We start from the raw sequence: 13,149 nt of genomic DNA on the forward strand, positions 1-13,149 counted from the left end.
CTGTGGGGGGGGCGGGGTGTCTTCCTCACATACTCAGGGTCTAGCTGATCGCCATATTTGGTGTCAGGAAGGAATTTCCCCCAGCTCAGATTTGCGGAGACCCTGGGGAGGGGTTTCACCTTCCTCTGCAGCATGGGGTATGAATCACTTGCTGGTCTAAACTAGCATAAGTGGTGGATTCTCTATAACTTCAAGTCTTTAAATTAATATATGAGGACTTCAGTAACTCTCTTAGAGATTATGGGCCTGTTGCAGGAGTGGGTGGGTGAGGTTCTGTGGCCTGCAATGTGCAGGAGGTCAGACTAGATCATGATGGTCCCTTCTGGCCTTAAAGTCTGAGTCTAAATAGAGGACATTCAGAAAGTGGAAAAGAAGAATGAATGGAGGCATGGACTGGCAATTGTTAACGTTGGAGAGGAGATGAAGAAAAGGGGATGTGATAAAAGTATACAAAATCATGATGGCGTAGAGAAGGTAGATTGGGCCCTGGTCTTCACTCTTTGTATAAAAGAATGGGGATGTTCAAGAAAATTGAAAAGCATCAAATTTAAAACTGATAAAAGGCGAAACTTTTTAACACACTGTAGTATTTGCTTGTGGAACTCCTTGCCACAACATGTTGCTGATGCCAAGAGCTTAGCATGATTCAGAAAAGGATTGGGCGTAAAGGCTGGAATTTTCAAATGAGCTTGATTTGGGTACCTTGCTCCTTTAGGTCCTTTTGAAAATCTGTGTAATATAGGTAGGAAAAACTTGGAGGTACAATACTAAGGATTAAAAATCTAAAAGAAGCGAAGTGTTTTGGAAGATACAGAAACCCTCACGATTCTGGGCATAATAAAACCAACATCTAACTAATGGGGTTGGGCTACAGCAAGATTTCTTGTGCCTTTCTTTGACCCATCAGAGGCCACTGTTCGAGACAGGATACTGGACTATATGGACCATAGATGGGATCCCATATGGCCACTACATCTTTGATATTTCTCTAGATCTGTTAATTCAGACTTCTTTCTTTTTAACATGAAGCTTCTTCCAGTTTGTGATACCTGGGAAGATACAGTCTGGGCATATTTCCGGGTCATGGTGGATTCGCTGGTAGAGCAGGAAATCCGTACATCAGTAATGACCTCAGAGGAACTGGAAGAGCTTCCTAGAGAGTATTTAGAAACAAAGTAAGTCTTTAGTACTATTGTGCACTTTAACTTCAATAAAGGTCATATGTGATCTGCAGTCATTCAAATTAACTGTTTCTGTACCTTTATTTTTCTCTTATTTTGAAGCTGGACTTTAGAAAAGGTTTTTGAAGAACTCCAGGCTACAGACAAAAAGGTAAATACTTAATACAGAACTTCCAGTCAATGTTTTTGTGTATTTATATTGTCCCAGGGAACTGCTTTTAATCCAGTATTTAACAGAATGATCTCAAATATGCACTAGGACTGAAGAAATCAATGGCAAGCTCTTTTTGTAAATAAGAGAGTCATTTGGTTTTAATCTCCTTCTAAAAGGTTCTATTATAGATTTCCAAGCATTTTCTTGCCTCCACAGGGGATATTTTTTTGAATGCAAATGAATTAAGTTGCAAAATTCTTCTCCTCACCCCCACACCCACCCCACAGCCAGCCCATTTGACAATGAAAGGAATACAGGCAACTTAAAAACCTGACAAATTCAAAAAACGAGGTACACTTGACCCCAACTTCCTCTGCCAAACTGGCTGACTATACTGAAGAAACAGTGAAGCTGACTTTCAAGTGCTCTCAAATGTACAAAGTAGGAAAAATGAAAAAAGAGAATTTTTCCCTAATCTTGTTTCTTGTACCAATACTAGATAAAATGTTCATGTGTGGTTTGGTTCAGTGTCCCTTTAAGAGGTTTCAGCTTTTGCATACTATGCATAGTAGGAATCTGAACAATGTAAGATTTTATCACTTAAGTAGGTCACACATCCATAGTACCTTTAACATCCAGGGTGTTAATTACATTTTTTGCACAAGATTAGACTGAAGAAGACCTATTTATTTATCTCGTTAAATATTCACTTGATAACATGCAGAGAAATATGATTTAACAAGCAAACGCATATATATACATTCACACACCCCTACCTAGTTATCCCCATAATGTCAAATTTGTGTTTAAGACCTTTACAGTTGCATCTCTAGTATGTTCCATGCATTAGTTCCTCAAGGCACACAGGCTTTTCTTTGTGTATGTATGTCTGGGCTTCATTTTCTTGTCTGTTGCTCTAGTAGTTTTGTGCAATCCTTTTTCTCTTACCTTTCGAATTGTATACATCTTCATCATGCTCTTTTATTCTCACTAAGAGCACAAACATAGATTTTTTTTTTTTAATTTTTTTTTTCCCTAACAGCATTAATTTCTTAGACATCCTTTTCTTCCCCTCCCCCAATTCTACCATTCTTTTCTTATTTGGCACCCATAATATCTGACAGTACTCCAGGTGTATACTCTCCTGCACTTCGCACAGTACCCTATTCTCAGCATAGTTCTTTGATTCAGGTTAGCCCTCATCAGAGAGACCCATAATAGAATAGGGTCCAACATTGTATGGTGTATATGGTTTTCACAGGAAACGTGAACTGTTTTTCAGAGAGTTTTAGAGGAGAACCAAGAACACTATCATGTGATTCAGAAGTTCATTATTTTGGGAGATGTGGATGGTAAGCTTTGTTTTGTGACTTTTTTTCAAAGGTCAATTTCTTTTATTATTTATAGTTACTTTTAGGAAACATTTTCACTTGTAAGTTCCCATAACTTCTAACCGTGCAAACTCAGTCTGAAAGTCAAGCTGATTTCAAATCTGGCTTACATGATGCCAACAATAAAGATTCTACAATCAGAACTTTAGCTCTGCCTCCTCGACTAGTATTGACCTCAACAGTCCAAGCAGAAGTAAAAAGTAGTAAAATATAACTTAGTCAGAAAAGCATGCAGATTCTTCTGAATACATATGGGAAGAAGACTGGTGGAATAAAAATGTTGTCATTGTTCAGACTAGAACAGCACGTTGAGAGCTATGCTTTCATAAGACGGGGGAGGGATAGCTCAGTGGTTTGAGCATTGGCCTGCTAAACCCAGGGTTGTGAGTTCAATCCTTGAGGGGGCCAGTTAGGGATCTGGGGCAAAATCAGTACTTGGTTCTGCTAATGAAGGCAGGGGGCTGGACTCAATGACCTTCTGGGGTCCCTTCCAGTTCTATGAGATAGGTATATCTCCATATGTGTGTGTGTGTGTGTGTGTGTGTGTGTGTGTGTATATATATATATTCCTGTTGGAACGTTCTAGCTCTCACACTTTGTTTTTATTTGCTGTATTTTACAAATACATTGTTTTGAAATATTTCTCAGCTGTCGTCTTCTCCCCCACTGTAAAGCTAATGTAGACATGTACTTTGTGGCTACAGGCTTGATGGATGAATTTAACAAATGGCTTTCCAAAGACAGAAGTGTGCTCCCAGGGCACCTCCTTCGGTTCATGACGCATCTTATTCTGTTTTTCCGCACTGTGGGACTGCAGACAAAGGTAAATTCCATTTGTTTTATTTAATTATATTCTGCCTCTTGCCATGAAACCTAGGCTCACTGAATTAAAATCTATAATATATACACACACACACAAAAATATGATGTACACAAATTGCTAATAAACTGCCCTGAATGGACGGTTGTTGATCCTAGAATCCAAAGTAACACTCAAAACAAAAAAAAGTAAAGCGGTACAAAAAGACAACCAAATCCTAAATAAAATTAATATATCTTACAGTGCTTGCCAAATTTTGTCCAAGGAGAACAAATGCCAATCATAGGAGCTATTTACTGATCAAGACCCTACTGCCAAACTCACTGTTTTAGGCATTGGCATTAAGAGCATCTCAGCTACTATGAGTATGAGGCAAGAACCTGGTATCAGACCATTCAGGGTTTTAAAGACCATGACTAACAGCTGGAATTGCACCTGGTGCTATGGGCTTGTAAGCACCTCTACTTAAATAGTAAGCTGCTTCATTCTGCACCAGACGAAGCTTTCAGGTATTTTTCAAGCATAGCCCTAAGCATAGCATATTGTCAACTAGAGGCTAGGTGACAAAAGATGTGGACTGACTAAGAAAGGAGTAGTTGGAATCATGGAATCATGGAAATGTAGGGCTGAGCGGGATTCAAAAGTTAAGTCCAGTCCAGCCCCGTTTTGAGGCAGGGTCAAATAAACCTAGACCATTCCTGACAGGTATTGGTCCATCCTGTTCTTAAAAACCTCCAATGATGGGGATTCCACAATGTCCCTTGGAAGCCTATTCCACAATTGAACTACCCTTATAGTTAAAAAGGTTTTCCTAATATGTAACCTAAATCTCCCTTGCTGCAGATTAAGCCCATGACTACTTGTCCTAACTTCAGTGAACATTAGACATCAATCGTTCTCTGACAGTCATATGCAGTCTCAGATAATAAAAGGCACTGTGAACTGCTGCCTGCAAATGTAGAAACTCCAGACTGCAAACCATTTTCGCAAGACAGCCGTGTATCCTTATTAACTGATGTAGATGCCATTCCATCCCGTTTTTCTAGATGTTTTCTCATAACTACAATCATCCCTTTAATCTTGTCAGGATTTCAGTCAAAGCCAGTTTGCATTCAGCTAAGTCTTTCTTAGCCAGACACTGGGAAAGTAGTGAAAGCAGATCTAAAGCTGCATTGAACTAGGTATCAACCTACTACAGTTACTGCAGGGGCAACTTCACACAAGTACACTAGAAGGAAAAATGAGTAGTTGAATACTACACTCTGAGGGGAAAGAGTGAACTTGATTAAGGGCCACTCCGTCAACCCTCACTGAATCCCACAAGGAAGATGCAGTTTTGCAAACTCTTGTGATGTGTTTTTTTGTTTTGTTTTGTTTTTTAAAGCTGCAGCTCCTGGAGGCACGTTTTTAGCACGAGATTCTCACTTCATGGTTTTAGAGAAAAGTTTGCAAATGTGACTTGAGTGTGTATCCTAAAAGGTCAAAATCCTGAAGGCAAATATAAAAACTCAAATTTGATTTTTTTTTTTTTTTTTTTTAAATTTTATGACTTTTGTGGGGCATGACTCATAACTAGGGCCCTACCAAATTCATGGTCCATTTTGGTCAATTTCACAGTCAGGATTTTAAAAAAGAAGTGTAAACTTCTTGATTCTAGCTATTTAAATCTGAAATTTCACAATGTTGTAATTGTAGGGGTCCTGACTCAAAAAGGAGTTGAGGGAGTCGCAAGGTTATTGTAGGGCAGGGTTGTGGTACTGCTACCCTCACTTCTGCGCTGCTGCTGGCGGCGGCGCTGCCCGGGAGCCCAGCTCTGAAGGCAGAGCCACCGCCAGCAGCAGAGCAGAAGGATGACATGGTATAGTGTTGCCACCCTTACTTCTGCGCCGCTGCTGCTGCTAGCAGGGTGCTGCCTTCAGAGCTGGGCACTCGGCCAACAGCCGCCACTCTCCAGCTGCCCAGCTCTGAAGGCAGCACAGAAGTAAGGGTGGCAATACCGTGACACGCCCCCCCCTCCTAAAATAACCTTGTGGACACCCCCCACCGTAACTTCCTTATGGGTCAGGGCCCCCAATTTGAGAAATGCTGGTATCCCTCATGATATCTCTCTAGTATAGGTAAAAGCACACACAAGACCAGATTTCATGGTCTGTGATGCGTTTTTCATGGCCATGAATTTGGTAGGCCCCTTCTGAACTTTTTTGGGTTGGGGATACTGGAGATGTCAAAACCTCAATCAGCAGTATCCAAAGCTACTGATATTGAATAAAATCCACATGTACAGCTTTAGCTTTAGCCTTTTAAGGTGCCATCGGACTCCTCGTTTTTGTGGATACAGACTAACACGGCTACCCCTCTGAGCTTTAGCCTAGTCAGTCAGCAGGATGAGATCAGCCACCCTCAATAGCAATACAGTCAGTCCAAGGTCAGAAACCAGACTGATGGTGATGTAGGAAACGTGTATGTTACCTGCCCAGTAGTGCCCCCTGCTGGCTAACTGTGGCTCTGCAGCGCCCTGCCTCAATTTCTTTCTCTGTGCCCCCTAAGAACTCCAAAGGTATAAGATGCAGTCCTGTGCTATGGAAATGATTGAGTCAGAGACTCTGTACATCAAGATCTAGACAGGATATAGCATAGGACTGTAAAAATTCTCTGGGTAGCAGGCACTGATACTTGGAGCACTCTTCAGCCACCAACTATATCTAAGATATGAAGAAGCAGGAGATAATGAGCAGAACATGGTGATGCAAAAATATGATGCAGGGGTAAAAGCTGCCTGTTCCTTCGATTAGTGGTTGTGTGGACAACAGATGATGATTATAATTTTCCACAGGACAGGAACTGTGTGTGGTCTAATGGCTGAGCACTAAAATCCCCAGAGCATTTTCAAAACCTCATTGGGACCAGGGGACCGCCAGCCTCCAAGAGCAGACCATAGAAATGGGTCCACCACCAGAGCTTGCTGCTGCAGTGAGTAAATTACTGAAGCAGTGATATTCAGCTAGCTCTGTGTCTGCATCTAACCTTGGCAATCTTATGGGTGCAATGGGAAAAATGGCAAAAAGAGATGCATAGTTGCTTTCACTATGTTATTTTACTTAAAATTTAAATCTTTTTTTCCAATTAAGGAGGAAGTCTCTGTTGAAATCTTAAAGACCTACATTCAGGTAAGCTTTCAAAAGTATAGGGGCTTTTTCTGCTCTGCTCAGCTGTGGTTGGGGGTAGGGGAATAACAGGCAGCTTTAAAGTTACTGTAGCATATTTTAATGCAACAAATGGAAACGCTTGAGGGAGAGCTATGAAAAATATTAATTAATGCATCCTACTAGATGCACAGGAACTCACTTGCACATACTAGAGCTTGTGTTAGTAATGCCTAGGGACATGTCTATGCTTACCTGGTATTGATGCTGTGGTGATCGATGCACCCGCTAAATCGACCGCAGATCGTTCTCCCGTCAACTCCGGTATTCCACCGGAACGAGAAGCGTAAGGTAAATCAACAGGAGAGTGTCTCCCGTCGACCCAGTGTGGTGTAGTCACCGCAGTAAGTCGACCTAAGCTACGTCAACTCCAGCTACCTTATCCACGTAGCTGGAGTTGTGTAACTTAGGTCGACTTACCCCCTGTAGTGTAGGCAAGGCCTAAGTGAGAACCAGTTTGATAGACCCTTGCCTGTAAATGAAGATTCAATTGAATCTTTTTGTCTAATCTTGCTTTTTAGAAATGTGTGTTCTGCATTCTGATACTCATCAAGATGGTGGGCGGTGTATATATGTAAAAAATAGAAACGGAATATAGAATGGGTTCTGTACAGAAGCATATTCATTACTGTTGTTTTTAATATTTATTTTTATTCTGCAGCGGTTGGTAAGTGAGCAGCACACAGATCTAATAGCATTTTATGTCAGCCACTTACCTCAGGAGCTAGCTGTTGCTCAGTATGCTGTATTTTTGGAAGATGTCACTGAAACTGAGCAACGTCACCACTGCCTTGAACTAGCAAAGGAAGCAGGTAAGAAATGCTGATGTTAGCCTTATAAGCTTTTTCTGCCTTTGATGTTACCTTTCAGAAACATTAGTTCCATTATTACTAATCCCAGCTACACAAATGTTGTTGGTCAGTTTTTACTATTTTCAGTTACACTAAATTTATAACATTTTTGTGAACAGTTACATTTTTAGGACTGGCCTATGTTTCAGGAGGATCAGTCTCTTTATAACTGTTCCCTGGAATTGGATTTTTCTTTCTAAATTAACCTGTTACATTTTTTTAACATGCAGTCACTTCCGAACCAGATAGGAAACAAATGCCAAGTTAACTGCCTGACTGATCCATGTATCCTTATTTTTGCAATGAGTTGGCCGAGGCTTTCATGATTCCTACCCAGACCTGAATTAAAGAGCATTCAACGAAGGCTGTTGTCAGACCCATGTACTGACTCAAGGATTTGGCAGAGCTGTGAAGCTCACTGTCTGTCCCTCTCCCTTCCTGCTTACATTGCTGCTTTCTAATACTCCATTGTGGTTGTAAAATTAACGTACAACCTTTCCCTTCCTCTCCTCCCCACTGAACAAAACTCCAGCTAAATGGCCAGCTTTGCTGCTTGCCTGGGAGAGGCCCTACTGTCACGTTCAAACTGGAATCTCTTGCGTAGAAGTATCTTTACTGTGGTGCTGTCTAATCTGTTGGTCAATGCAGCTTCTATGCATGTCCTCTGGTTCATAAATACCCTTTCATCTAGGAAATATTCTGCCTCCTTTTTGTTTTTTCTGAAACAGTACACTTTTTTTATTTAGAAAACAAGACAATATGGCAATATAAGTATACTTTCTTTATATTCATAATTGGAAGGGTGTCTATTTTTTCTTTAGCATTTTTATTCATTTTCCAGAGACAATTTAGCTAAGATAACATCTCTTGCCAAACGAGTTACTGATACAAAATCTACAAAGGCACTGCTGTGAGGTTCCCTTAGTCTCTAGATTATTAAATCAGTTGTGTTGCCTTCTTTAGTCCAGGGTTCTGGGAATAGGTGGGTCTTAAAATATGTGCCTATATATCAGTCCTACTACACAGACAGAAAAGCATACCTTAACTGTAATTGTTTTACTGTTCCTTCCCACTGTTTGATTTTTTTTTTCTTTAAAAACTCAAATGTCATTCTCCTTAATGCTGATTTTCAGTTTTGCATTTCAAAATCATATGGGTCAGCCTTGCAGTGAGCACAGTCATATAAGAATGACTAGCACTAAAATAAAATGATTGATACACTTCCTATAAAGATTGATTAAATATTGGTATATAATTTTATCTTAAACTTAGGTCTGGATGTTGCAACCATAACAAAAACTGTTGTTGAAAACATTCGCAAGAAAGATACTGGCGAGTTCACTCACCATGACCTTGCACTAGATACAGGCACAACAGAGGTAAATGTCTATGTACAGATTTCAGCCAGCAGTACAAAAATTCCAGAGTGCAATATGCTTTACCGACAGTGTCCATATTTCTGTTTTCAAGCAAATGCAGAAAGCATGTGCAAGAGAGTGACACTTACTCTAGCGGGAGGTAGGCAAAGAGGTGAAACAAGTGAATTCATATTGTGGGTTTGGTTTTTGCATCTCTTGATCTTTCATGGCTGCAGTATGTGTTGATTATATCCACTCTTCAGAGAGTAAACAGTGAATGGAGATGAAGTCAGTAACGCACCTCTGTCAAGGATGTGAAAGTGGTGAAGAGCTTCTTATAAATTTGGAAAACTAAATCTTCACCCTGATGTAAGAGCATGTGCATTTGTTCTGTCTGTCTTCTCCATCTCAAGAACAAGTTTTTGATCTGACCTCACTTTAGCACATTACTGACCGGCATACCTAAATTAAGGTGGAAAATGAAAACTTGCCTCCTGCCTTAGGGTCGTTGTCAACACCACTCAACAGCAGCTAAGCAGTACTTTGGTGATCATGATACTGTAATTAGCCATGAACTCACTTTTCCAAAGTATGGTATGCGAGCAACTGGCTGAGTGGAGCTAGAGGAACCATTTGGCAAATATGTAATATTTCAGTCTATCCAACAAACTGTTAACTTTTAAAGAAATAGAGGCAAGATTTTGAGATGCAAATCAGCAGCTTGTCCAGTGGATAGTAATTAACTGAAACTTTGACTGGAATAGATTTTGGGTGGAATTAGGCTACCAGAGAATGTTTGTTTTTCCCAAATCTTTTGGTAGTAAACCTGTGATTAAACCAGTCTACCATAAGCGTCCCATAATGCTGTCTGGAGACTTCTTGGTAGGACACTATTTAATGCCCAGAACCAAGTGTATTTAACATTTTGCTTTACCCTTGAAAAAGATCTTAAGTCTAATAAATATGCTTTTACAGGAAGATCGCTTGAAGATTGATGTGATTGACTGGCTAGTATTTGATCCTGCACAGAGGGCTGAAGCACTTAAGCAAAGCAATGCTATAATGAGGAAGTTCTTGGGTACTATCATTTTACAGATTTTATTTGTGTAGTAGATTTTAACATAGTCTCATTGACAATTCGTCTCGGCAATCTAAGAACATTAGATTTGGACTAAAATCATATAGCTCATTAAAGAACATGACTAGAACAAGGAAGAGGGTCAAGTATCCTCCATCTTGAAATTGTAGCAAAATTGTATCATAAGTTTGTCACCAGCATTAACCAATTCTGTAATAACATTCTAAAAGTACTGAAATTCTAAATCGCATTGTCACAGCATCCAAGAAACATGAAGCAGCAAAAGATGTGTTTGTGAAGATTCCACAAGATTCCATAGCAGAAATATACAATCAATGGGAGGAACAAGGAATGGATAGTCCGCTTCCAGCTGAAGATGACAATGCTATAAGAGAGCATTTATGTATCAGAGCATACCTGGTGAGAATCAAATGCACTAAACGTTGGGTACTTGAAATCACTTACGGGTAACTATAATTTTTGCCTCTTATATTAGGATTGGAAATGGCTCTAGAGAAGCATGTACATATTTCAAACTGTAGTTGAAATGTTACAAAGTGGTGGTGGTTTTTCTGCACTGTTGACAAATGTTGACTCTTGAGTAACTTTGGAGAAGCAAGATGTGCTAAATTCTTCTATTGTAAAAATTTAACAAGGAGATCAATGTAACCGAGCAATTCACAGATCAATCAAAGTCTGAGTAGCAATCTTTAGCAAATGTGTTTTTCCAATGCAATTTAGGAAGCCCATGAAACGTTCAATGAGTGGTTTAAACACATGAACTCAGCTCCACAGAAGCCTACTTTACTGCCACAAGCAAGCTTCACTGAGAGAGTGGCCCATGAACATAAAGAGAAGAAGTATGAGGTATACAGAATGTGTAGATATTAGTCTCAAAGTTTGTTGACAAAATATGTTGAAATGTAAAAATTATCACACAAATACTCTACATTCCAATAGTCCCTGTTTCAGAGGGACAGTCCACTTTTAATACTGTAGAAATGTACTAATTCACATTGATCGGGAGATCCATTTTGTGAATTACTGAATTTTGAATACTGAAAATGAATTAAAAAAATCAAACATAGGAAGGCTACTGCCTTATAAAGCGCTCCTATATTTTACAACTGTATTTAATCTTTATTTATAGTACTTCATAATATACTAGTAAATATTCTATTGTATAATTCTGTAAAAATATTCAGTCTTAGTAATACGAGACCTCACTACTACATTCTGCTAATAAATCTTCACTGGACAGTGAGGAGAATGCTGTTTTGTGTGATGATCTATTGTATTTTACTACCCTCTTATCTCCTCTTATAAAAGATGTTGCAGGTTTTTCTCACCTAAAGACCCTCTTTATAGACTTCACATGTTGGCAAGTACAAAATATACTGTAGGTAGTTTAATTGAAACATGCAATCTTGTTCTGGAGAATATGGTAAAATAAGTTGTCAAAATATTATCATCTTCCTCTTATGTCTGTGTCTGCTTCGAAGCAATCTGTTTAACTTTCTTTATGTAGGTAATTAAGCATGCATGACAATGTCTATTAGCAGCTGGCATTTCAGCCAGCAGCTAAAATTTAATATTTTTTATTTAGAATTAGGTCTGTCAATGTCTATACATTAGATTAAAATATCGGTTCTATTAAAATAGGCCTTGGATATTCTGTTTACTCTGTTTTTCTCCTTCAGATGGATTATGGTATTTGGAAAGGTCTCTTGGATGCTGTAACAGCTGATGTGAAAGAGAAAATGTACAATGTCTTGCTATTTGTTGATGGAGGATGGATGGTTGATGTCAGAGAGGTAAAATGCACTCTTGTACCTCAGAACAGGCCTCCAAAAAGCTGTTTCTACCCAATAATAGGAGACATTAGTACTTCCCAGTTTCACTTGCTGTTGCTGCTCAGTTACAATTCACTCTGGTGACTTGACTATCACCATGAATGGATTTTTTCCCCCATGGTTGGGAATATGAGAATTGCCCTATCAAGTCCAGAGTCCTGTCTCTGACAGTGTTTAGTACCAGATTCATCAGAAGAGGTATAAGAAACCATGTAGTGGACATTTAAAGAATAGCGTGCTCACAGGAGTAGTTTCTTCTAAACTCCTTCAACTAGTGGCTGGCTTCTGCCCTGCTTGAGATCAGAATGTGAATTTTCAGGATAAATCTACCTGAAAGAAGTTTACACAATACATTAAATATGGTTGGAAAACATGGACTGCTTTAACTGGACACAGGCAAAATGTGGAGTTAGCAACCAGACTGATTATACTTAAGTTTCATAATAGGGTATTTTTCCTTAATTTCCTTTTGTTATTTTTTAGTTTAAGGAAAATCATTTTCTTTGCAATACAATAACCATTTGTAGATTGATTTTAAGTCTTCCAAACTTGTAAATATGTGTGTTAGTTGTTACCACTATATTTTGCTGCATGACTTTTTACCCCTGACAGTTAGAATTGGGCAGAAGTACTGTTGCTTTGTGAGGACAATATAATAAAACCTAGTAAAGGAATGTACTTGTAACTAATGCATGCTTTTCTATGGTAAGGATGCTGAAGATGACCCTGAACGAACACATCAGATGATCTTGCTGCGAAAACTGTGCCTGCCTATGATTTGCTTTCTACTTCATACGGTTTTACACAGCACCAGACAGTACCAGGAATGCCTGAGACTCGCTGATGTGGTTGCTTCAGAGCGACACAAGCTCTATGTGGTGAGACAGAGCTCAAAACCACTTATTTATTTGCATTTTAAATCTAATGTAAAGATATCCACAATTGTTTAGTAAAGTTAAAACTATTGATTGTGTTTGTAAATGAAGTCATGAAGCTACAGTTAGAAAAACAAACACTAGGTCATACTGTTTAATCTTGTTACTTGCAGCAGTAAAGGATTTCCTGACAATTAACCCTTTATGCAAGTTTTTTGCTATGCTTTCTTTCAAAGTTGATAAGGGCCATGAGAATTACACAGAAAATATTCAGATAACCAATATCTCATTCTTCTGCATAGTGCCATTGGTGTGGTTTTGGTATTATATATTTTTTTAAATTGCATTAAGAGAGATTTATTGCCTTGCCATTACATTTCATTGC

At 39.0% G+C, this 13,149-nt stretch overlaps 1 protein-coding gene across 1 annotated transcript in view; it reads left to right on the forward strand.

The window, feature by feature from the left end:
• The window catches only part of NUP107 (nucleoporin 107), a 35,679-nt gene that overhangs the window by 21,733 nt on the left and 797 nt on the right, over positions 1-13,149 (forward strand). Inside the window, exons 14-23 of the mRNA XM_065413380.1 lie at positions 1,030-1,175; positions 1,284-1,332; positions 2,618-2,687; positions 3,431-3,549; positions 6,675-6,713; positions 9,934-10,036; positions 10,296-10,456; positions 10,778-10,903; positions 11,737-11,850; positions 12,600-12,767. Of these exons, the coding sequence (XP_065269452.1) occupies positions 1,030-1,175; positions 1,284-1,332; positions 2,618-2,687; positions 3,431-3,549; positions 6,675-6,713; positions 9,934-10,036; positions 10,296-10,456; positions 10,778-10,903; positions 11,737-11,850; positions 12,600-12,767 (1,095 nt within the window). The remainder of the gene's footprint in view (positions 1-1,029; positions 1,176-1,283; positions 1,333-2,617; positions 2,688-3,430; positions 3,550-6,674; positions 6,714-9,933; positions 10,037-10,295; positions 10,457-10,777; positions 10,904-11,736; positions 11,851-12,599; positions 12,768-13,149) is intronic.

The sequence above is a fragment of the Emys orbicularis genome, chromosome 1 (assembly GCF_028017835.1).
Source record: "Emys orbicularis isolate rEmyOrb1 chromosome 1, rEmyOrb1.hap1, whole genome shotgun sequence".
In the NCBI taxonomy this organism is placed as follows: domain Eukaryota; kingdom Metazoa; phylum Chordata; order Testudines; family Emydidae; genus Emys; species Emys orbicularis.